At 44.9% G+C, this 25,573-nt stretch overlaps 1 protein-coding gene across 2 annotated transcripts in view; it reads right to left on the bottom strand.

Moving 5' to 3' along the window:
• BOD1L1 (biorientation of chromosomes in cell division 1 like 1) overlaps positions 1-25,573 on the bottom strand; it is a 53,649-nt gene that overhangs the window by 16,145 nt on the left and 11,931 nt on the right. For both annotated transcript variants that reach the window (XM_047855752.1, XM_047855753.1), the window contains exons 4-14: positions 24,788-25,402; positions 24,453-24,602; positions 22,172-22,338; positions 19,799-19,910; positions 19,005-19,143; positions 18,246-18,318; positions 10,269-16,254; positions 7,933-7,997; positions 6,980-7,064; positions 2,982-3,025; positions 1,425-1,485 (exon numbers count right to left, since the gene is read on the bottom strand). In XM_047855752.1, coding sequence (XP_047711708.1) covers positions 1,425-1,485; positions 2,982-3,025; positions 6,980-7,064; positions 7,933-7,997; positions 10,269-16,254; positions 18,246-18,318; positions 19,005-19,143; positions 19,799-19,910; positions 22,172-22,338; positions 24,453-24,602; positions 24,788-25,402 — 7,497 coding nt within the window. The remainder of the gene's footprint in view (positions 1-1,424; positions 1,486-2,981; positions 3,026-6,979; positions 7,065-7,932; positions 7,998-10,268; positions 16,255-18,245; positions 18,319-19,004; positions 19,144-19,798; positions 19,911-22,171; positions 22,339-24,452; positions 24,603-24,787; positions 25,403-25,573) is intronic.

Genomic DNA, 25,573 nt, shown 5'->3' with positions numbered 1-25,573 from the left:
TCAGGTAAGCTCCGTGATTTCCATTTGTAAAATGTGAGTAAATGGGTTTGTGGAAGGATGAAGGTCACTGGACTCTACACAGAGTAGCGCCATTTTCCTCCAGCTCAAGTAACAACATCTTGTGAAGACGTATCCAAGGAAAACAAGTCCTTGTTTCACAGTCCTCCGATTAGCGAACATTCCTGAGTCTGATAATACTAAATATAGGAGACGATGTGGAGCTATAATTGGTACACCACCTGGGGACACTTGGGCACAGTCTGTGAAGCAGAGGAGGCAGCCAGCCACTCAGCAACTGCACACCCACGTCACAGCCACACGACTACGCGTTGGGAAACAGGTACAAGATCACACACGGCGGCACTCTTCGTAATTGGGAAAAGTTGCTAGAACCCAAACGTCCACCAACCAAAGCAAAACAGGATGAAGGTGGTCTAGTCCCACAGTGGAATACTAAAGAGCACCCGAAACCAAGTAACTGGAGTTACACACGTCAACACGACAGAACTTCAGGACGTGATGCCGAATGAATGGCCTCCAAATAAGGCGGGGGGGGGGGGGGGGGTGGTCAGCTTCTCCGTGTATGCAACATCAGGCTACAATTTTCTGGGGAAATACATACAGCGATTGTAGAAGAGTGGTTCCCTTTGGAGTGGGTTGACAGAGAGGAATTGGGATCAGGGAGGCATACAATGTGATTTCAATTCTATCTGTAACATTTTTTTTTCCAAAAAGCCGATAGAGCAGATATACCAAATTTTAAGATATGACAAAAGTAGGTGCTGAGTATTTGAGTGTGTAGAATTACCGCTGCTTTACTTTGGTTTGAAACACGGTACATAACGTGTTACAAAAATACCTCTTTCCCCATTCTTGGAGTAAGGTGCCCACAGCAGGAATCGACTAAAGTCTATGTTCTGCTTGAGAGGAGAATAATCCCTCTGCAATTGGCAGCCTCTATAGGTTTCGTGGAGGCCTGACTCCCGGGAGAAGAGCCACATAACCGTGACACCCCTGATCTACCAAACTGGGACTGTCTGTCTGAAGGCAACACAGGTACTTAGCACAAGTACTGAGCACAAGTACTAGGAACTGTTCTTACAGTACAGACCACGGGGAACTATGCGTTTTGTGTTCCCGCCGGATTTAAGTCCACTGTGAAGTTACCGGCAAAGTTCTAGTAGCTATTTACGGCAAGCCACCACTCACTTATCTGCCAGAGGGCCTTGAACAAACACTGGATTTCTCCAAGCCTCAGTTTCCTCAGCTACAGAAGTGATGCTGCTAACACCTACCAAATGATATGACTTGAGTAAGAGCGACTTTGTGAAGTAATTAGCATAGGGCCTGACAGACAGAAGGCCCTCGACAAATGGTAACCACAATTAATACTAACGTCAATAGTAAGAAATTCATTAACTTACCTTCTTGGTTATGAGATTTGCCATGAATTTCTTCATTTGTTCTGGAGCCTGAATTTTTGACCTAAACATACCATAGGAAAGGTTATTTATAGATTGTGTCACCAAAGTCTTAAAGGCAGAGAAAACAAATAAGGAAGATAGTGGGCACAATCTGGTAGTCTGTGGGAATGCTGAAATGGACTAGAACACATGCTCAAATTTCACCCAGAAAAAAAAAAAAAAGTTCAAAAACTAAATTTCACCCAGAAAAAAAAAAAAAAGTTTAAAAAATAAATTTCACCCAGAGGCATAAGGGCAGAGTGCTTTTGAAGAAGTTTTGGTTTAACAAATTATTATCCCACTGTGTTTACTCTCCTTGTCTTTAAAATGGTTATGGTAAAAGTGTAGGAGGTAAGAAGAATTTTCTGATTTCTATGAATTCTCTTCCCATCCAATGATCCCTCATGACTTTTTCCCCCTCTTTATTTAAAAATGCTGAAGGATTCTGTCTTTCTGTCATCATCTCTCTCTGGCAAATCTTGTCAATTGTGCTTTTATTTTTTTTAGCTGAGGGAAGTCTCAGAATACCCTACAACACTCGAAATCTTAGCTACAGAACTTTATGAATACTTGGAAAGGACAGTGATGCCCTGACTGGGGAAAGGCAGCTGCCGGGGGAGGCCTCAGGGAAATGAGGCGGGGTGGAGGCCTCCACATTTGGAATCCTTTTGGAGGATAAAGCTGAACCAAACCCAGTGGGCTTTTTTCTCTTCCTTCTCACTCAGCTGACTGTGGAGGAGTTTCCAGCTACCATACAGGATGTTTCAAAGGGGTGAAGTTAGCCCTCTGATATCTGCTGGTGCAGAGCTCCCCCAGTTCTCTGGGGGCACTGGCAAGAATGTGTCTCTTTGCAACTTGCAAGCATTTTACAAAATGTTCTCTCCTGGTAAGATATCAGGTCCCTTGTGCGTTAAGAGAGACATAAAATTTCTTCCCAGCACAAAAGGGATTATGACAGCCACTGCTGGGAAAGAATATGTATGCATGACAATCACAGTTGAGTATCTTCAGAAAAGCTTTCCCCAAACATAAAACGCCCTGTAGTTTTCAAACGGTTTTGTCCACAGCACCAGGATAATTTCAGAGGCCGCAATCCAATGATCAAACTTGCTACCATTCATAAAAAATAGAAAGTTCATAGTTCTTTGAAGGACTGCATTAGTAATTACCAGGTGAGTTTCCTAGTCTGAGGTACGCAGGCCTTCTTCTGTTTCCTTAAATGCTTCAAGACATTGGTCTAAGGAGTCACTAGCACGTGGTACTGCTGAATTCAGGGAGACCCTTTTCTTCTGAGGAAAACAACTAAATTTCACGACATCAGGGGACACAGTTGAATGCTGGCTGGCAGTCAGTGCAGCGAGAGCAGTCAGCGTGCTGCTCTCGAGTGGAGGGCACATTACAAGCAGCCTCCTGTCTCCTAAAGAATGCACAAGACTGCCCTTCTGCGAGACGCCCCTATACATTTGCTCTCAGAACACCAGACCCCGCGACAAAACCCAAACCATGACGGTGACTTACGTTAAGTGATTCATTCACTGAGAAAGGCTCCCCCTGTGGTCCAGCTGTTCAAAAACAAAAATGAGAAATAAGGAAACCGAATACGGTTTCTGAACCACAGAGAAACAAATTGAGAACTTTCTAAGGTAAGGTAGGGGCTATGCCGCTAAGTGGCCTAGCTGCCTTGTGAACTATGAGATTCTGACCAATTGTTTTCTACAATTCGTGTCTGCCATTATGCCAGAAAAACAGGAATTATTGTTGTCTGCATTTTTATAATAATGGCAGTGGTCCATCAAATCGCTGCAGCTATTTAACTATGTTGGTGATCTGAAGCTTAGAAGAAAGGGAGACCTTTGCAAAGTGACACGGGTTCATTTAAAAATAATGTCATCAAGCAAAAAGTCAGATTCTATCCCTTCAAACAGCAATGGTCTATTTATATTCTCTGGAAACTTGAAGTACAAGGTCTACTGTTTCTACTCAACAATGACAGAACACACATTTTTCTTTTAAACAACTTCCTTTTACGTAAGTAGATCTCTTACTGAATCGTACCTAAACACAGTGAAGTCATCTGGATTATACTGTGGGAAAAAAGACTTCAGAATCCAAAAACATCACCTTGACAATTAACAAGGGGATGTTAATTATTTGTACTCTAACACATACAGACCAATTTTAACTAACGCATCTAGGTTTTGGATAAACGCATCTAGGTTTTGACAATTAACAAGGGGATGTTAATTATTTGTACTCTAACACATACAGACCAATTTTAACTAACGCATCTAGGTTTTTTTAACGTTTATTTATTTTTGAGAGAGAGAGAGAGAGACAGAGCATGAGCCGGGGAGGGACAAAGAGTGAGAGAAGGAGCCATAGATTCTGCAGCAGGCTCTGGGCTCTGAGCTGTCAGCACAGAGCCCGACGCGGGGCTCGAACCCACAAGCTGTGAGATCATGACCTGAACCGAAGTCGGACGATCAACCGACTGAGCCACCCAGGCGCCCCAGTCACTGTTTTTAACATGTCACCATGAATGGCTTCTCAGGTCTTGGGGTGATTCCCCGAGGACTATTTGATACTTCTGCTTATAAGGCTCTTGAGATCACATACTCTGGAGGCTGTGCCTTCAGATGGTTTTGCCTTGGAGGGTCCCTGTTCTGACCACTCTGGACAGTCCTGGGTGAGGATCCACACACACCGCTCCCTACACGTCGTCCTCCTCTGTCGCCTTGTCTACCTAATGCACACCTGCTCATCCTTCCATAATTTGGCTCCAACTTAGGGGGAGTGACCAGCACTTACGGAAATTTAAACCTTCTATATTCTTTGACCCTTCGATTCTCTTTCATGGAAATACTTGGGGGAAACACAGAACTATATGCCTATGAAAGTTCATCGCAGCTTTATTTATAATAGTAAAAACCATAAAAACTGGAGACCACTAAAGCTCTAACAAATGGGAAAATGCGTTACAGACTACTTTCAGCTGTTAAAACAAATGAAGTCAATCTGTATATGCTAACACCGAGTTAAAAAAAAAAATTACAGAACACTACAAATACTATGATTTCATCTTTGTTTAAATACAGAATTATATTTAAGGTGGGTATCATGAAATGTGGGAAACCTTGCTATGCACTTCTATGTATCTTACTTTCTATAATTAAAGGGGAGAGAGAGAGACTGGTTCAGCTTAAAGCCAGGCCCTCCCCAAGGCCCTCCCAGCAGAGCTAGCCCCACCAGTCATGCATGTATCTGTCTTACACAGAGAACCTTCCTCACTGGCAGTTACTTCTGCAAACTCCCTGAGCACAGGAACCATACTCTCCACCTCCATTTCCTTGGTACTCACAAGGAACCCCGCTTACTAATGTTTGTCGGGGGAGTAATTTAAAGAGCCAAGGTCATCATAGTAAATATAATAGCTGCTCTCCTAGCCCCTTCTCCAAGAACTCAGACCGTGGTCTCAGATACTACGTGCTTCCAAAGACACTAACTCTACTCTTACCCCAGGACCAGAGAGCACTTGATTCACTTTGAGTCAACCAGCAAATCATATTCATCTGGTCATAGCAGTTAGTTTAGAGTGGACAAAGGTATGTAAGCTGAAATCAGAGTAAGTCTCAGGATTTTGGCCAGGAATGACAGGACAAAGATATTTCTCTAAAGGCTCACAAATGAGAAAGCAATTATCTCTGTTGGGGGCTGAGGGAAAGGGAAGAAATTGGGTCTTTGGGGACCTCATCATGCTCCGAGATCTTGCTCTGCCTGAACTTTGCAGTTGTGTGAATACTATGGACTGGATGTTTGAGTCCCCCGCAAATTCATATATTGAAACCCTAGTCCCCACTGTGATAGTATTTGGAGGTGAGGCTTTTGGGAGGTTTCAATATCATGAAGGTGGAACACTGTGATGGGAGTGGGGTCCTTGTGGAGAGCAGAGGAGGTAGGAAATCTCCTTCTCTGCATGCATACATGTGAGAACATAACCAGAAAGAGAGCCCTTACCAAGAACCTGACCACGCTGGCCCCCTTCACTTGGACCTCCAGCCTCCAGAACCATGAAAAATAAATATGTCGCTTTAACACTCAGTCTATGGAATTCTGTTCTAGCAGCTGAACTGCCTAAGATGCTGAGCGCACACATTCCCCATAAACATTGGCAGGGTTTCTGTTACTTGCAACCAAAATCACCTTGACCGTTCTACGTGGCTTATATGGACATTCCAACATTTAAAAACAAACAAAAAAGAACAGACTTAAATTTGGTCACATACTCTCAAGTTCCTAGTATCTTTTTCCCTGGTTGATGTGCAAACCAGAAGAGATGTTACAGTACCGATTAGAAACAAACCAGAAATAATTATCCATTGTCACCATTCTCATATCTATTTCCCTAACCCAGTGATTCTCGAAGTGTGGTCCCAGGACTCCTAGGACTCCTGAGATCTTCCATCAAGGGGTCCACAAAGTCCAAACTATTGTCAACACACTAAGATGTTATTAACTTTTTAAATTCATGAGTCCACAATGGAGTTTTTCTAGAGGACATGTAATGTTCCCAGAATTATCTGAAAATGCTATTAAAAGCCAACCATTTAAGTGTGATGCTGGGTTTTCTTCATATACTTCAATCAAGACAGAATCAGCAATACACTGAATAAAGAAACAGCCCCGAGTAACCAACTGCTTTCTATTAAAGCCAGACTTACAGAGATTTGCAAAAATGCAAAACAACGTCACTTTTCTTGGCACATTTTGCCGTTTTGGAAAATGTGCTATTTTTCATGAAAAAAATGTTACTTGTGCTTAACCTATAGTGAGCTGGTGATATTAACTCAGTTTTAGTTTCTTATTTGATAAATGCCAATGGGTATCATCCACGTAACAAAAGCTGTCTGGGATCCTCAATAATTTTTTAGAATGGAAAGGGGTCCCGAGACCAGAGTTTGGGAGCTGCTGTAAATCCTGGGGCTCTCTCCTATGAAGCCTGCAGTGGACCCTGGAGACAGCACACAGAGACCGGGAGGAGCCTGTGTGTGCCGGGAGCAGCTCTGTGCTCACTGGGGCCCAGCCAGAGTCCAAGGGACAACAAGCAGAGCTTTGAAGGGATGCACGGGCTTTCCAGCTTTTGGAAAGGACCTGTGACAGCATCTTCCGTGGCAGGAAGGTGCAGGGAGCCACGTGCTGGGGAAAGAGCAAGAGTTTGCTCCAGAGCAGTTTGCCTCCTTGCACACTTACTTGGTAAGAAGAGATTTAAACAAGTACCTTACATGAAACTGACAAAGAGTCAGTTTGATGAGAAACTGTATATGCTAAGATAAGAAAGAGTATATGCTAAAAATGAAATAGGAAAGAACTCTCTCCAACCTATTTTAAAAAGTGAGAATAAAATTCATATAGCCTGTGTTTTATAATTATGAATCAGCTACTGATTTTAAGCTGCAACAGAAAGTAAAAACTGTAGACCAGGAAAACAGTAACATGGACAACCACTTAAAAGGGCTTACCTGCTCCACTTGGCTGTCTCCCATACAGACTTTCTGGTGCTGCTAGAATTTCCTGGGTTTTCTCTTCCTCTGATGGTACAAATGTCTAAAAAGTCCAAAGCACCATAAAACACTAAGTTAACTGAGGTTCTGACGACAAGAAGGCAAGACTAACCTCAAGGTAATGAAGGCATCTTGCATCTTGTAACAATATAAAAGACCACGTTCAAGTCTGTGCAGAATTGAAAGCGAACACATGCCAAACTTTGAAAACGAAAGTCAGTCTAATCTCATATTTCATCCATCAGTGGTTGCCCCGTCCCCTTAAAAGTGAAACGCCACCGTAATACGACACACTAGACGACCCCCCGCCCCCATCATGTCCCCTCCCTCGTCAGGCCTCCGTTCCGCCCCGCTGCGGCGTCTGGGGCTCACAACTGCCCTCCTGCTCCACGTCCAGAACATACTTCTTTGCCTGCAAGGCTCTTTTCCGTTTCGTTCCCCTCTGGTAAACCCCTACTCTGCTTGTGAACCACCACTCAAATGTCTTCTTTGCAAGCCCTCCTGTCTGCGCACCATTGCTCCTGCTGGTAAGTTGACCGTCCTCTGCACTGTGCATCGTTCCCGTGCTTACTGCTACCTTGTCTCACACACTCAGAGGGGGCTGTGAGATCCGGCTGCAGAGATTCAAGTCACATTTTGGACATGGAACGTGTAGGAACTGGCAATGGCTTAAATGTAGGGTGACACCGAGACTGCGGGTGACTCCTGGTTTGAGTACATGGAACTGATGACGGCACTATGTGTTGAGATTATTAGCTTTCCTTGCACAGGACATGACCATGACAACGTGTAAACGTCCAAAGTACAGTGGGAACAGGAGCCGTGTGATGCTGAAGGATGCACACGTCTACGCGTGGTGAGATAGTACTTACACCACGTGCAGCCCAGTGGAACTGAACTGTCAGCCATACCTCAGTTTTCAAGCTGCCTTTCAGTGCCCATCCTCCCAAAACACTCGACGGAGATTCTTCAGTGCCTAAAGAAAGCCAAACCATTTACCAATTTAAGAATTTGCTTGCAAAAAAAACAAAAACAAAAACATGCTGAATCAAAAGGTAACAATGTTGTTCCCTAGCCTGCCGTGACCTCTTCCTCCGCTGTTTTATTTTGCTGTCAGTAGAAAACAACAAAAGGAGGATGTGTGAAAAATCGTGGCTGAAAGGCAGGAGTCGTTTGCTAAGTTTGGGGGTGAAATTGTTTCTCGTTGTTAAGATGGCTGCCCAGAAAGAATAACAGAAGATTATTTCTGGAGACGTGATATTTCCAAATATTTTTCTACAGTGTTCTGCATCAAGTTTGGCCCTAAAAGAAAAAACTCTGGGCCGCTGAGCTATATTCTCAACAAAGAACATGTTTATGAACAGATTCACTTTGCTTGCTTCACCCTGACACAGCAGAGTTGAAAATAAAGTTAGGAAACCGGGAGGCAGACAGAAAGAAAATGGCATTTTCTCTGGTAAGACTCAGTCCTATCCCTGTTGTGATCTTTTCTCTCTCGCCCTCGTCCCTCTGTGACTGTGGCCTCCAGTTCTTTCATCCACCTGCACAGAAGCCTCCAAAGAAAATCCTTCCTTTCTCTAAGAGGATGCGGGCTTTTCCTTGCTAAAATCTCTTCTACTTTTTTTTCTTTCTAACGTTTATTCATTTTTCACAGAGACAGAGCACAAGCGGGAAGGGGCAGAAAGACAGGGAGACACAGAATCCGAAGCGGGCTCCAGGCTCCGAGCTGTCAGCACAGAGCCCGACACGGGGCTCGAACACACAAACTGTGAGATCATGACCTGAGCTGAAGTCGGCCGCTCAACTGACTGAGCCACCCAGGCGCCCCAAACCTCTTCTATCTTGTTCCTTCAGGGAAACAAAGCAGGGGAGAAAGGAGTAGCAGACTGTAGCAATGGTTAATGCATAAAAAGTTGCAGAACACTTGGGGCGCCTGGGTGGCTCAGTCGGTTGAGTGTCTGACTTCGGCTCAGGTCATGATCTCGTGGCCTGTGGGTTCAAGCCCCTTGTCAAGCTCTGTGCTGACAGCTTGGAACCTGGAGCCTGCTTCGGATTCTGTGTCTCCCTCTCTCTGCCCCTCCCCCACTCATTCTCTGTCCCTCTGTCAAAAATAAACAAAATTGGCAGAACACTCAATTTTCCCAGGCAAAAAGCAATGGAAAAATTTCAAGTCCCTTATTTCAACCCTTGGAACACTTCTTAATGCCCCTTAAGTCCCTATAATGAACAGGACTCAATCTATTGGCCTCAGCTTCCTGAGGCTGTATTTGATGACATCTAAGGGCTGTTGCAGTTTAAAAGTCCAGAACACTCTAATTCACACACCCACAGAAAAGAAGTCGACGTCCCTGACTCCCTCAGGTCTAGCCCACGACGTCCCTTTGAGTTTCCACAGCATCTAAGCGCCTGCCATCAGAGCGTCCCTGCCTACTTAAAATGCAAAGCTGGATTCACAGCTGCTCCCCTTCCCCAAAGCCCAGCACAGTCCTGGCTGGCACAGGGTGTCCCAAGTTGGATGGCACAGTGAATGACTGAGCCTAAAGGTTACCCCTTTGAAAGTTACCAACTGTTTCTACCAACATCTACTCTCTGAGATCTGTCAGGAGGGAACACGTTTCTTTTTGTCTTTCAAATTCCAAACCAGAAGCTCACTTTACCTGAATGAAAAACTCTGTTAAAAAATACTGTGCTCCCCTGATGACAAGTAGCCAGCCGGACTGAACTGACACTCATCGCAAATCTATAGGACGTTAGATGAGGGCTGAATCGTGTTTGTTTTTGCACTATTATCCGCCTTTTATACGATGGAAAACTAAGGCTCGGAAGTAATTTTTTTCTAAAGGGCCCTAAGTACCATGCAAGTTATTTAAACTCTCTGAACCTATTTTCTCATGTGTAAATGGAGTGGTAAGAAAATGCTCACTTCACAGGGCTGTTGTAAGGTAGTGTTCATTTTGACAAAAACCCGAGGCTTCAAGGTTTAGTAGCTTGCAGCAGTCATGCAAATCACACACGGGTGGCTGACCTCCCCTCCCCCAGCTTCCTGCCTCTGCTCTCCTGGCACATGAGAAACGTGTCTAAGGTTTTAAGTTTTTAAACCCATGGTTCTGAGCTCAATCTTCCTACTTGAGAAGTTATTTTGTGACATCCTGGAAGCAAACCCGCCTTTTGAAAGATGGTTTTAAACATACTCTACGTGCAATCACCTTTGTAAAACGCTAGTATGTGCAATTAGGGAGAGTCTCACCTATATCGTGCAAATTCTCCTCAGGAGGAACAATGACCTTGAGGTCTCTTTCCTCCTGGAATGATTTCCTCATGCCACTGCTGTCTCCTGCTTTCTCACTGGACCCTTGGATTGTCCGTCTGCCGTTGTGGTCACTTGTCACAGTCAAGTCCTGCTCACGTCTTGGAGTCGACGGAGCTACAGCACAGGCAGCTGGAAGGGGCGCCCCGTGGGAAGGACCAGTTTCTGACTCTTGGCCATTAACACATTCACTGGTGGTGGTTTTCCCGGGGTCGGCCGGCCCACAGTGCCCAGGAGAGGGCGGCCGCGCTGCAGCGTCTGGGACAGGAGGCACGTTGTTGGCCCTCCCGGCACCGGGACTCACTGCTGGCAAACAGCGGCTCCCAAGGGAGGCCTCCCCGGCCGTCCGCCCCTGTCCATCCTCGGGTGCGCCCGCTCCCCTCTGCTCGCCCCTCCCTGCCCAACAGGTGTCATGCCCTGCCGCGGTGGCCCCCTGGCCCCCCCGCCCTCTCTGAATGGAGCTCGGCCACGTGCTCCTCTCTGCCAAGCCGACAAGGGGCGAAGGGCTCTCGCTCCGTTCTGTCACTGTCGGTGGCACCTCGCAGGGACGGTCCTCGGGGCCCATGGCTCTGGCCCCTGGTGGCGGTGCTGGGTGTGGAGGGCTGTTCGCGGCCATCGGGCTGGGCGTCGGGGCCTCGCCCCGGCTCCTCCTGGCGGCCGAGGGGTCTTTTCTGTCAGCGACGCTGGCGGTCAGCGGGCTCTCCTCGTGCCTGTCGAGGCCGGCAGGAAGCAGCACGCACTCGGCCGTGCTGGTGGAGATGATGGCCGTGTCGCTGGAGTCCTCTGTCCTTGCAGCGGTGGGCCGCTCATCATCCCGTGGGAGAGCGCCCCGCATGACCGCCTCGCGGCCTTCGGAGGTGCTTGTGGAAATCATGGCGGTGTCGCCGACCTCCTCCGCCCGCACAGCCGAGGGGTGGCCTTCCTCCCGCGGGGCGGCACTGGACACGGGGCCCTCGCAGTCCTCCCCCGAGCTGGTGGAGATGATGGCACTGCCGTCCTTCTCTTCCAGGGCGGTGGCGGGCCGCGCGCCTGCCACGGAGGCCTCGCGCTCCTCCGCTATGCTGGTGGAGATGAGCGCGCACTCGTCCTTCTCCTCCTTGCTGGTCGAGGCAAGGGGGCTTTCAGCTTGCGTGGGCGCGCTGGGCATGGGCACCTCGAAGTCGTCGGCGCTCGCCGAGCCGGCGCCTTTGGCACTGTCCTCCGCCGCGGCCGCCGGCGGCTGACTTTCGGCACACGCGAGGGTCGTCGCGCTAGAAATCGGCACCTCGAACTCTTCGCCGATGCTCGTGGAAATCATGGCACACTCGTCTTTGTCCTCATTTCTCACGGCAGCCAGCTGGCTCTCACCTGACACCGCACTGGGCATGGGGGCCTCGAATTCTTCCCCGTTTATGCCGGCACCTTCCCGATCTGCCCCACCTCTCAGTGCGCTTGAATGACCCTCCCGTACATCAGCAACTGTGCTTAGCTGAGGGGTGCAATCGTTTGTCGTGCTGGTGGAAATCAGCAAGCCTTTGCCTGGACTTTTGCCCCCAGCTACGCCAGCTGGGTTGGTAATGGTGTCACTGGCTGTAGTGGCCAGAAGGCCATCACACTCTTCATTTTCCCCAGAGGTGATGATTCCTTCGTCTTCCTTCCCACCAGGCGACATGTGCCCAGCTTCACATTGTGGGCCCGCACCCGACCCGAGTGCCTCGTAACTGCCCCCCACCAAGCCAGTGGAAGTAGTGGTGTCGTCCACTTTTTCCTTCCTGGTGAGCAGACTGTCACTGTGATCTGAAGCTGCACTGGTCATGGGAGCCTCGCAACCTCCGAGAACTGGGGCCACGTCACCCTTCCCTGAAGCTGCACTGGTCACGCTGCTTTCCACGACGCCTTTGGCGCTGGAGCAGATCTCCGGATCTTTCATGCCCTTCTCCGCACCGCTCAAGCTGTCAACACTGCTCTCGTTGGCATTGGTGACGGTGGCTCCGGCCTCAGCTCCCACGCACCCTGCCGCAGTACCAATCTGACCGTCCCCTTCTTCGGCACTTCCGCAAATCGATACCCCCTCGCTTTCCTCCTCTGCCCCGGTGCAGGTGGACGCATGCCCGATTTCATTTCCCCTTCCGGTGCTGGTCACCACACCTTCACCTTCCTCGTCCTCCTCTTTTGCGCCGGTGCTCGTTACAATGCCTTCGTCGTCACATGGGCCAGCGGCGACCAAAGGCACGTTAGTGGCTTCTTTGGCTACCGTGCTGTCCATTGCGCTCTCTCCATTTTCTTCTGATTCAGAGCTCAGAGCAAAGCCCTCGCTGCCCTCTTCCGAGCCTGTGCAGCTGGCTGGCCCCTCTCCATCTTCTTCTGTTATCCCAGTGCTGGTGACGGCACTCTCACCTTCCGCGCCGTCATTCACAGAAGCGTCTCCGTCCTGGGGGGCGCTGGTTCCTGGTGGCGCGTCATTACCTGCCAGGGCCACAGCTGCGCCTGTAACCACACGCTCCTCCTGTCGCTCTGCGCCTGTGACAGAGCACATGACAAAAGCAGCGCTTCTCCTTTCCGCTCCGGTGCATGTCACGGTCCCCTCGGTTTCTTTTTTGGGGCCCGTTCTTGTCACATTTCTCTGGAACCCATCCACCTCCTCACTGCTTAAGGAGCCCTCCCTTACTTCTGTCCCAGCACTTGTCACCGCGCCATCGCTTTCAACCTCACTGATAAAGGTGACAGTTCTTTCTGCCATTTCCAATGCACTACGTGAAGAGCCGTCACACTTCTCTTCAGAGCCGGCGCTGGTGACAGCATCATCTTTCTCTTCTGTCACCCCACTATTGACATTGTCTTCAATTGTTACTGTGTGAGCAGTCACGGGGTCTGCTGCCCTTTCTTCGGATTCGGCCATAGCACACTCTGCACTCTCTCCCTCCTTGGTGCTTGTGAGGAAGGTTTCACTTTCGGCAAACCCTTCTGTGACAACGCCTCCGCCTTCTTCGGCCGCCGCGAAGACAGTGCATTCGCTGGCTTCTGCCCCGACGTGAAGGGGACTGTTTCCAGAGCAGACACCTGCTACGAAGCCTTCGTCTGCCTCAATGCTCATGCAGGGCACAGCCACCTCACCCTGTCCTGTTTCTGAGGACGTGGTTGTAGCATCCCCCGCCTTTACGGTATTGAAGGGAACACCTTCATCTTTCCCTTCGGAACTAGTGGCAAAAGAAGACTTTTCTGCTCTGCCAGGCCCGGCAGTCACACCCTCAGCATTTCCACTCCTTTGCTGCAAAACTGGGGAAGCGGCATTACATCCAACACTGGTGTCCACCTCGCTGTTTTCAGTCCTTCTTTCAACATCAACTGATGTGTTTTCTATTTCACCTGGGCCACTACTACACTTGAGCACAACTGTCTCGGCAGCTTTGTCTGTCCGCGTGCCGAGCACTGGGTCAACAGTGACGCCATGCTTTTTGCCATTTTCTTGCACAGCTCTCACTGTCGGCTTTGAACTGGGCTCTGTGCTTAAGTCACTTTCTTTCCTGGCCACGTCCATCAAGCCATCTTCTGCGTTAACACTCTCATTTTCCATCCTCGCATCAGTTAACTTGCTACCAACAGGCATGTTTACTTGTCCCTGCTTACTGTGCAACATAGTGGGCTGGTAACCTTCTGGAATGTGTCTTTTGCTATCCACGCTTGCTTTTGCTGGTGTATCTACTGTGGAAACTGCCCCACTTTCTTTGCTGTCACCTGTCAAAAGGACTTGTGATTCCCTAGCAGTCAAACTTGTGTTAGGAATACCAGAGTGCTCCACAAGTGAGGGGCTGGCTGGGTCGCCTTCTAAAACAGTCCTCCCGTCAACCAAAGGAATTACGTCCGAATCAGGAGACTGTTTTGGAGGCACGACAGTTACTGAACTTAAGGATGGTGAAGCATCTAAATTTGGGGAATGTACACGATCAGCATCTCCTTGGGCAGCATGTTCTTCGGGGGGTCTGGTTGTATTTTTCAAATTCTTTTGTGCCTTGTCATTGTCGGACGGGGCTCGAGGAAACGGTGTAGGACTAGTTTCGGAGTCTGTATTTGTTTCATGAGTTCCCTGGTGAATGGGTTCTTTCTCCCCAGGGTTCAGTTTGGACACAGCACTTTGGATATGCACTTTCTTGGTCAGGGTGCTTTTATGGTCAGCGTGCTTTTCAGAATTACTAACAACTCCTGTTCCACGTCCTGATTTACAGGCTGGAGCTGCTGTTTTTGAGTCTACTGTGGAAGTTCTTAATTCATCCTTTAGAACCAGGACTGCGGTTTTTTGTTTCGTAACATTTTCAGAGTCAACGTCTTGTTGAGAGATAGTATTGCTGTTGTCTTGGGTTTTAGATGCTTCAGACACATTTTCAACAGCTGGCTCGGAATCAATTTCCATTGGCTCTTGTTCAGGCATCGATGTGGTATCACCACTCCTTTTTGGTCTCTGAATGGAGGAACTACTGGTGGTGCCCAAGGTGTTTGCTGATCTTTCTTCTCCTTTGGTCATTTCTTGGGATAAGCTTCCTCTTCGGTTTTCACACAACTTCCTACTCAATTTCTTTTCTATAACCGAACTATTCCCTCTGGCCTTGTCATGATTACTGTCAACTTCTTTACCATCTTTGTCATCTGATTTATTTTCTTCCCTTTTTCTCACTTCCTTACTGCTATGCTTTAAGCTTCTGCTTTTGTGCCCATCTGATAACTTCCTTTCAGGTCTGGAGGGGCCTGAATCTTTTTCAGCCTTATATTTCTCCTTTGCTAGTGGTAACTTGGCTCTGTGACTCGAAGAGTCCTTCTGTACCCCGTGTGAAGAAGCGGCACTGTCCGATACAGCTTCTACACCAGTTTCCTCAGAAGGTTTGTCTTCAACTTTAGACTTTCGCTGTCTATCTGGGTTGATCTCTTCTGCGTTCTTCTCCTTATCTGGTTTTGGAGTGGTCACTTGTTTCGCGACACTTTCTTGTAATTCCGGTTCAACTACTTTTAACTGCTTGCCTTGACTTTTTGGTTTCGACTTTAACAAAAGCTTCTCTTCCAGTAGGCTCTTTGTTCTTCGCTTCTCCTTGTGAACCATCTCTTCTGGTTTCGAATTACTATCTACATTAGTTGGGTCCATATCACACTTGTCCTCTGAATAACTGTCACTTCTTCTCTGCAATGGGATTCCGTGTTGCTTTGAACTCAGAGAATCTTTCTGAACTTTAGAATCACTTGATCTTCTTGATTTGTGTTCTGCCTTAGTTTTCTCGGCTGAAACATGTCTCTCTTTTTTGTTGTTTTCTTTACGAACATTCTCATCTGTTTTTATAATATATTCAGAAACTGGCTTCCCATCTTTGCCTAAAATTGATAATTTCCTCTCATTCTTATGTTTACTTTTTCGTTCAGTTTTATCATCCGAAGACAGTTTTGGTTGTTGACTTTGCTTTTGAGTATTTTCATCCACTTTTAAGCTTTTCTCAGAAGAGTGAAGCTCCGTCTCCTCACTCGTTTTATGCAGACCGTCACCTTTATATTTATGTTTCATAGACACTTTGTCTTCTGACAGAGTCTTCTCTTTTTCAGGCTTGTCCTTTGAGGACTTTGCCTCTTTCTTAGGTAGGCTTTTCACATGTGGTGTTTCAGAATCATCTTTCTTTAGATGCTTTTCATTTTTAAGTGTGCTCTTCTGTTTCTGGGGCTCTTCGGTGCCAACCTCTGACCGTTCTGCCTGCCTCTTCCCATCTCTTGCGTCAGCCTCTTCCTGTGCCCCTTCCTCCACGACGGGGGTGGATGTGCGTCTTCTGTGTTCTCTCTCTATCTTGGACTCATTTTTGTTTTCATCAGCTGAATGCAACGACTCGGAAAGTCTCCGGGCAGGTTTACTTGGTTCGCTTTTTGTGTGAACATGCTTCAGGTCCTTTGAAGAGGACACTTTTTCCTTTTCGCCATGCTGTAAAAAAAAAAAAAAAAAAAAGGTAAAATATGAGCAATACTAAAATCAAACTTAGCATTTGGGTACCCCTGATATGCTGAGTGCCATCATGTGTTACATGTCACTTAAGCTCACCAGCAGCCTGTGGTAGGTACTGGTGACCCCACTTGGTGCATCGGGAAACCGAAGCTCAGTGGGACTTGATGACCTTGTCCCCAGGCCAACGACTTCAGATGAATTCATTTGCAGTCTAGGGCTCTTCCCACTGCACCGCAGAGATCTGTGCAGAGACCAGCTATCTCTCCTGAGACCTGTCCCTGCATTTGGGAGGCCTCCTTGAACTCCAAACCGTTAAAGCTCACTAACACACAGCAGCCACTAATAAATATAAGCTGCATGAATGAGAGCTCAATGTTCTTTTCAGTTCCAAAACATGATGAAGACAATTTAAAAATTCTATACTGAAATGAAGGTTTCTTACATTTTAATTTAGGAGCCTGAATGATTTGTGGAAACCTCATGAATTCAGGCTCCTTAAAGGACATTCTAGTTAGGAAGTTTCAAATGCACGCAAAACCTCACTGTAACAGTAACCTTATCACATATCAAGCACGTGTATGTTTATGTATCTGAAGGAAGAAAATGATGGACCAGAGCATCCGACCCTTCCTCCCTGTCCCACAGTATGGCACCGAGTACATTATTAATGTTAGTCAGTGAACGCAGACCACACATACTATAGTCTCATTGACCACTACCTATAATTTCTCATTCAAATAATGAGCTGAAGTTCTCAGAAGGATCTGTGTCTCTGGGTTAGTTTATCACTGCAACTTCTTACAATTTAACACAAAGATTAATGCACTTCTACAGATTCAGGAGTAGGACATAGAAAGATCTTAAAAAAACACTTTAAAGTGAAATTCCTCAAAGAAAGAACTAACAAGGATTTTATCGCCTAATTTTACAGTAAGCTTCAACCAGTTTATATGAACAAAATTTTATGAAGTCATTTTTAAAAGAAATTTATCACAAAATGAAGTTAAATATTTTAAAGTATGCCATTAAAACATCAGGATATTCTTATAAATATGCCTCTAATTTCTGAATAAAGAAATCAAGATTATTTACTGGCTATGAATAAATAATCACTAAATTATTAGTTTTCCCTTGGAAATGTGAAGATAGTTTTGGTATAGGGGTGCTTGGCTGGCTCAGACAGTAGAGTGTGAAACTCCTGATCTCAGGGTCGTGAGAGTGAGCCCTAGGTTGGGCGTGGAGTCTGCTCAAAAAAAAAAAAAAAAAAAAGATAGTTTGGCTATAGAATTATAAATATGGCAGGGTAAATAAGGATCTGAATCCAGTGAAAGCAAAAGTTTATCCCAAGAAAATAATCCAAACGGGGAAAAAATGTATTCATTAAACATACTTTCAGTACTTACATTGGCAGATCTTGGAAGTAATCTAAGTGCTCAACTATAAGGGAATGCTTAAGTTACAGTCTATCTATTCAATACAACCCTATGCAGTCATTAAATATAATAACTAGAAACTTACAAGGTAACATGAAATGAGCAAGAGGGAATGTTAAAATCATTTTGCAAGATTACACCCGCTCTACAAAATTATGTACATTTGTGGAGGAATGTAGGAGAATGAAGTGAATAATCTGCCCTGGAGAAGGGATTTTAGCTACCCTCTTTCTTTTCCATTACCATTACTGGCAATTTTGCTATTGCTAATATAACAAATGAGGGTGGGGGGCTGGGGAATGAGGGAAAGGAAAGTAGAAAAGTAGCTATTACTTGGATAAAAGATCACGTGAATCAATTTGGTCAAAATGAGGAATTCAGGTCATAATAAGATGGGGGTTCAAGAATGCTGAAGGTGATACATTTTTTATCTAACTTGGAAAAGATCAAATGCATTCCAAGTTTTACTCTGAAGGACTGAATGGCCTTTATCTAACAAAAGAACATTTAAAATGGGTTTTATTAATTCAGACACACCTCACTTGTCTTGAGAGTTTCTTTGGAATCTTCTTCAGATTGCTGTTTCTTTTTAGAATTCTCTTCAACATTCCTAAGTGGGAAGAAAAAGTCATATATGAGCTTAATTTGAATAAAATATAAGAATTTCTCAGTAAGATTAGTTACTGGTTCAGCTACATCCAAGTCTGTGACAAATGTACATAATGCAACTTGACTGTAGCCTATGGCTCATGGGCCTTCAGGCCACTTTCAGAGTCTCTTTGGCTTTCTAATTCTTATAGAATTCACTATGACAATGCAATGACAGATAAGCATTTGGTTCAGCCCTCTGGTTTACAGGGAGAAGCATGAGACACTGTTGAAGGGAATGCCTAGCAAGACTAGAAAATGGATGCAGTCACTATAAATAAGTGGTTAAGTGGCTACTGTAGGGATACTTCCTGAGTATTCTAGAGGGTCCATAAACTCTGAAATTCTCAAAACAACTGTATGTTTATACACATGCATTTTTCTGGGGAGATCCAAAACTGCCATCAGATTATGAAAAAGTTCCGGGCCCCCCTCTCCCAAAAACATTAAAACACACTATTTTACATTAGAGATACTAACACAAGGAATGAGGATATAAAGAGTTCTGAACCCCCATGGTTCTCATAAATGTGCAACAATAACACACACTTTCAAGGTAAGGTTCTTTACTGTCACTGCCAATGCCTCCCTTCTGAAAGTATGCCAGGGGAAAGTTATAATGGGAGCACTACCAGATACAACATGTACCTTGAATCTTTCTTTCTTCTTTTGCTTAAGGCTACCTTTTTCTCTAATACTTTCCGCTCTTTAAGGACTTCTTTAATTCTGGGGGTTTTCAGTTCCAAAGTCTTTGTTGATGATTCTTCTAAGTCCACACTATTTTTGCCTAGGAAAGAAGCAATATCAATAAGTTGTACTTTAGAATGGAATTTATAAACAGTGTAATATTTATTTTTCATTGAGAATTTCTGATCAATGTAAAAGTGCTGAATGGCTTTAATATCCTTAAGTTGTACTAGAAGAAAAGTAATATTTTAGATGGACAAGTCTTAGCTTTTTTATTTCAAATGCTTATGTGTGTGTATTTTTTTTTTTTTTTTTGTATGCTACATAGGATCAGTGCCCAGAGAAAGTTCAATTTTATTCAATGAAATATTCCAGATAAATGTTTGACACTTTAGTAAACAAAAAAGCACAGATTAATTCCACTAATGTCACCAGCAAGGCTTGATTACTCACATGCAAACAATCCATTTTCCAGTGATAATTCATTCCACAATGGCTAGAAAATAAATTGCTAATGAGAGCTGTATAAGCTGGTACCTGACAGAATGTATAACTTAGATACAGCAATATAATTTAAAAAGTGATACATCAGAATAAAAAAAAAAACCTTCCATATTTAAGAATAACTTTAATACAACAGCTTTATTGAGATGCAATTTAGATCATTTTAAATCATCTCATAAGTAATATGAATATCTAGAAAATAATGGAGTATACAAGATAATTTAAAATATTAAAGTTAACACCTCCTATACCTTGACTCTTAGCTTTTGAAGACTTTGTCTTTTCTGCCTTCTGCTTTCGTTTTTCTTCAAGTTTCTCTCTATTAATTTGCCTTCTTAAAAGCCTCTCTTCTTTTTCTTTAGCCTAAAACCACAAAATATTCACAATTATCCTGACCAACTATTAGGCAAAAGCAAAAACAATGAAAACAAGTATGTTTACCCTTCAAATATTCTTACAAAATAATGGGCTTTGCAAAGGTGCATACACATTATATAATTTGGAAGCTACCAGAAGAGACAGATCAGAAAATTTTCCATTACTCTTTCAGATTGCCATTAGTTTAAGGAATAGGAAAGGTATCATTTTGGGAAATGGTGGTTTAACAAACCAGTTACTTCAATTAAAAGGCTGGCTGTGAAAATATATATGAACATCAATGTACATATGTACACAGGCAAATCTCCTGTGTACAATAATTTTTAAATTCTTCTTTTTTTTTTTTAAATTTTTTAGCGTTTTTATTTATTTTTGAGACAGGGAGAGACAGAGCATGAACAGGGGAGGGTCAGAGAGAGTGAGACACAGAATCCGAAACAGGCTCCAGGCTCTGAGCTGTCAGCACAGAGCCCGACGTGGGGCTCGAACACACAGACCGCGAGATCATGACCTGAGCTGAAGTTGGCCGCTTAACCGACTGAGCCACCCAGGCGCCCCATTTTTAAATTATTCTTAAAAAAAATTTTTTTTAAACATTCATTTACTTTTTGAGAGACAGTGAGCGGGGAAGAGGCAGAGGGAGAGGGAGTCACAGATTCCAAAGCAGGCTCCAGGCTCTGAGCTGTCAGCATAGAGTCCGACGCGGGGCTTTAACTCAAAAACTGTAAGATCACGACCTGAGCCGAAGTCAGACGCTTAACTGACTGAGCCACCCGGGCACCTCAAATTTTTAAATTATTCTTAAAGGAGAAACTGAAGTGCAGATTCAAGAGACAGGCTAGTTCTACAACAAATATGACTTGTGGGTTATGCTCTTGGGACCCAGGTTTTGGACATGGGACTTTCTGCTATCCTATGTTAAAAAATCAAGGGGCGCCTGGGTGGCTCAGTCGGCTGAGCATCCGACTTTGGCTCAGGTCATGATCTCATGGCTTTTGGGTTTGAGCCCCACATCGGGCTCTGTGTGGACAGCTCAGAGCCTGGAGCCTGCTTCAGATTCTGTGTCTCTCTCTCTCACTCTGCCCCTCCCTCGCTCATGATGTGTCTTTCTCTCTGTCAAGTATAAAAAAAAAAAAAAAAAAAAGAAATAAAATAAAATAATATAAAAAAACAAGAATCTGGTCATCGTGGGTTACACCCCCCACCCTTTTCCAGCCAGAACTCCAAGTCTTAGAGGGCCAAAACCCTAAGTATTGGTATAACCTCTGATGAAGCAAACTTCTCAGAGACAAGCAACTATCAGCATTTCCACCTCCTTCAAATGACCATCGTAGGTAACAGCATTTCCTCGCTCTAAGATGTGCAGCTCCATATTTTAATGTTTCTAAAACCATAAGTCATCTTAAAACTGACGTACACCTATGATAAGGTAGCAAATTTTTTTCTCTAAGAAGCTGTTAATCCAATGACACATCTTGTACCTAGGACATTTGTAGACTGCACTTCTCTCTTTTTGAAATAAAAATTTTTTTTTTTCAACGTTTATTTATTTTTGGGACAGAGAGAGACAGAGCATGAACGGGGGAGGGGCAGAGAGAGAGGGAGACACAGAATCGGAAACAGGCTCCAGGCTCTGAGCCATCAGCCCAGAGCCCGACGCGGGGCTCGAACTCACGGACAGTGAGATCGTGACCTGGCTGAAGTCGGACGCTTAACCGACTGCGCCACCCAGGCGCCCCGAAATAAAATTTTTTAATGTTTATTTACTTCTAAAAGAGAGAGCGAGCGAGCGCATGAGCGAGGGAGGGGCAGAGAGAGACAGAGACAGAACGTGAAGCAAGCTCCAGACTCCAAGCACAAAGCCTGACATAGGGCTCGAACCCACAAGCAGCGAGATTGTGACCCGAGCTGAAGTCTGACACTTAACCAACTCAACCACCCACCTGCACTTCTCTCTTAATCTTATGTTAATGGCTGCACATCCTATATTTGTATGGGCTGGATCCACACTTGATTCAAACATTTCCATACTGTGAAACACCTGTTGCCCGGTTTTCACTATTAACCATAATGACACAAACACCTACGTCACACGTTTATGTCTGTTCTGCCTAAATGACAGGCTGCTGAAGGCAGAACCTCCGTGTCATGGTTCTGTCTGCTGCCCAGTACCTTGCACACAGACTAGCCAGGTTGGTCAACCTGATGTGACAGGTTAAAATAGCGACAGATCGAATCTGACTTACAATAGACTGGCGTCGTTGTTCTACGGTAAGTTCATCATCAGAGTCGCTATAATACTTTGAGTAAAGATATGGTTTGTGAACATAAGCATGCCGCACGCTTTTTGCTTTCCCTTCACTGGGGTCGCTGTTTTGAGTTTTTGTTTTGTTCTGCTTGTTCTTCTCCTCATCTGGAAGAAAGCCAACAGAAAGAGGAGTGCTTCTGTGAATTACCAATAAAGTTGACACCATGCTTGATCAACATCAAGCAACAAAAGCAGTTATCGATAGAGTTCAAGTGCATTTGTCAGCCCAATGGAAAATATCAGGATGCAAAAAAACCAGAAATAAACATTTTTAAAGGCTATCATCCCATCCATATCGAAATTTACTTCTTCCAATGAGCTTCTCACACATAAAGAAGGCAAAAAAAAATTAGACCCTGTCACCATTCAGGGTTCCCTGACAAATACTTAATTCTCATTAGTATGTCAGTAGACTTGGTATGGACGCGGCTTTGCCACTGTAAAACTGAACAAGTTCACTTGAACCCACACTTTAAAGTAGGCTTGAGATTTTTTTTTTTTAATTTTGAGATTTTAATGACCACCTGAGAGTCTCTCACTACGCAAGAGGCAAGAGTCAATAATTGGCCCACACCAAGTATGTACTAAAAGCCCTCTACCCTAGGAAGGTGGGTATGTTTCCCACAACACAGCAAGTGAAGTAGAAAACCTGTAAACAAGGTCTTCATTTCTACCACTTAGTAGTCTCCAACCAGTCACCTTCTTACTTCTTGGATCTCAGACATATAAAACCTAGTCCTGTCCATGAAAAAACGTGGAAAGCCCCACAAAAGCACCTAGGATGAGAATTTTAGTCAGGCTTCAGAAAGTGGGGTACACACAGGATGAGTGATATCCATCATACACAGGGCCTACGGAACTGACCTCGCAACGAGGTATGAAAAGCATACCTGATGTTGTTTTCTGGGCTGGTCATTTCGGTTTTAGGGGGATACTAAGATGCAAACTGGGATGGACTGAAATTAAAAGGTGGAATTAAAAGCTTCTACTTTTTCTCCTCTAGGATTTTCTCTCTAGGTGTCCTATCCAAAAGCCCACGGCAAATTTACAAAATGCTGCTTACAAGTAGTTGCAAATAATATTTGATTTTTAACAAAGGTCGTAAACAGAACTTAATCACGTGGTACAGAGTAGCACAAAGTGTTGGTCAGAAGCCCAGACCAGGGTTGAAACTGACACCGGAGCTCAACAGCTGCGTGACCCTAGACAGGACACCTTCTCTTGGTGACTCTCTTTCCTCACCTGGACCTACTTCTCAGGATTGTTGAGGATTACAGGAGCTAGGACACAGAATAGTACACAGTGCCTGGAACACAGTAAGTGCTTAGTAAGGGCTGGGTGAACAACAAACTCTACAGAGAAGTATGGTCTTGCCCGTAGCTTCTGGGAGGTAATCTCTAAGTCTGTGGAATGTCATGTCTGACACGAGTATTTGTCTGCCTGGGGGTCTTGGGTCAAGCTAAATCAACTCACGGTATGATCTGGGTCAGTAGCTTTGGGCCATGGCATATCAGCTTGACCTCTGGAGGGGCTGGAGATTAAGATCTGACGCTATGTCTCCATGATGGAGCCCCAGTAGAAATTTTGGACATCAAGGTTTCTGTGAGCTTCCCTGGTTGGCGATTAGCCATATACATATTTCTGACATCAATGCCAGGAAGGTAATGCTCTCTGTGACCCCGCAGGGAAAGGGCTTCCGGAAGCTCCGTGGACTCTGGCCTGTGTGCCTCTTCCCTTGGCTGATCTGAATGTGTGTCCCTTCACTGTAATAAACCACAACCATGAACTGTAAAGCTTTCACTGAGTTCTAGGAGTCCTCCTGGAGAATCGTCAAACCTAAGGGTAGGCTTGGAGACCTCAACTTTGCAAATGGTGTCAGAAGTGAGAGCAGCCTTGGGGACTGTGCTCCCCCAACAACGCCCATACAAACCCACAGACACCCACACCCACAGCACCGTCATATACACTGTCTCCTCTACATCTTCTAATAAACCTGCAGGATGGAGTTCAAGGATGGAGAACCAAGGCTTGTGGAGTAACTTACCAAGCTTGCTCAGACAGACAACCTCGGAGCTGGGACTCAGAAACACATCTTCCAACTACAAAGTCCCATGCTCTTGCCAGTATACCACACTGTCTTTCACGATATAGCCATGTGAATATACAAACAATGCTCGACAGGAAGCTTCCCAGAGGCGTTATTAAGTAAAATGCTTTACCGTCTGATGTAATCTCTCCTTCTTCCATGCTATCAGACATTACAACTTCCTCCTCGGTGTCTTCTTCAAAAGATGAAAGGTCACTGGTATGGACAGAGCTAACTGTGATGTCTGTAAGTCCATCCACATCAGAATCTATCAAAGAGCAATCTTCGAGGAGGAAATAAAACACAAAGATAAGTCATGTTATAAGGACAAACTCAGCACCCAATTCCTAAATTACATTTAAAATACTCTGCATTAAATACAGGTCAAAAAAATTGCCCCCCCCCCCCCCCCCAACTGACACTCTTTGATCTGTAAACTGTTGTAGATTTTTGCAAGTTTTTATATACCTTCTTTTGTCCCTTCAATGGTTTTAGCTTTATTACTATTCTTTTCTGACGGGAGTTTTGAACACTCTACTTCTTTTTCCTTTGCTTGCTTTTCTTCTTTCGCTTTTTGTAGGTCCTCACTCCTTTTTGGGTGGTCAAACTTCTTTTCCATCTTTTCCTTCTTTTCTTTCTTTCTTTCTCCTTTGTCATTGCTCTCTGGTTTCTTTTCACCTTTGTCCGTTGATTTATTTTTTTGGTCAATGCTTTCCTGTTGAACATCCTTATTTAGCAGAATTGAACTATTACTCTCTTTCGTGTGATTTTTAATTTCCTCAACTGGACAAGGGAGATCATTTAATTCCTCAGACTTGGGGGCTGTTTCCTGTCCTTCCCCTGCAGAGTCGGGTGTAGACTTTTCTTTGTCAGCCATGTCCTCTGAAGTTCTCTCTTTCTCAGTACTAGTGTCAGTGCTGGGCTGAGATGGGAGTTTTTTGGACACTCTCTCACTGGTCTTGGTGTTTGATGTTTCTGTTGAAGCTCTGGCTGCACTAGCTTCTTGGTTAAGAGAAGTTATGGTTTCCAAGATTGACATGGCATCATTGGCTACATTAGCGCTGGGTCCAGGCACTGGGACACCTTTGAGGGAAAGATGAGCGTTAGAAAAAACTTATGCAGAAGGTAAGCCCCTCTGATGAATTGATGCTACAAGATGCTCTCATCTTTATAAGACACGTATGCTGTGCAGACCATTCATATTCTTTTAGACTTTCGGATACCAATGCTAACACCAAGAACATTCTAAATCCT

This window comes from Prionailurus viverrinus, chromosome B1 (genome assembly GCF_022837055.1).
Source record: "Prionailurus viverrinus isolate Anna chromosome B1, UM_Priviv_1.0, whole genome shotgun sequence".
NCBI lineage: Eukaryota > Metazoa > Chordata > Mammalia > Carnivora > Felidae > Prionailurus > Prionailurus viverrinus.
This window is presented reverse-complemented; position numbering and strand designations above follow the sequence as displayed.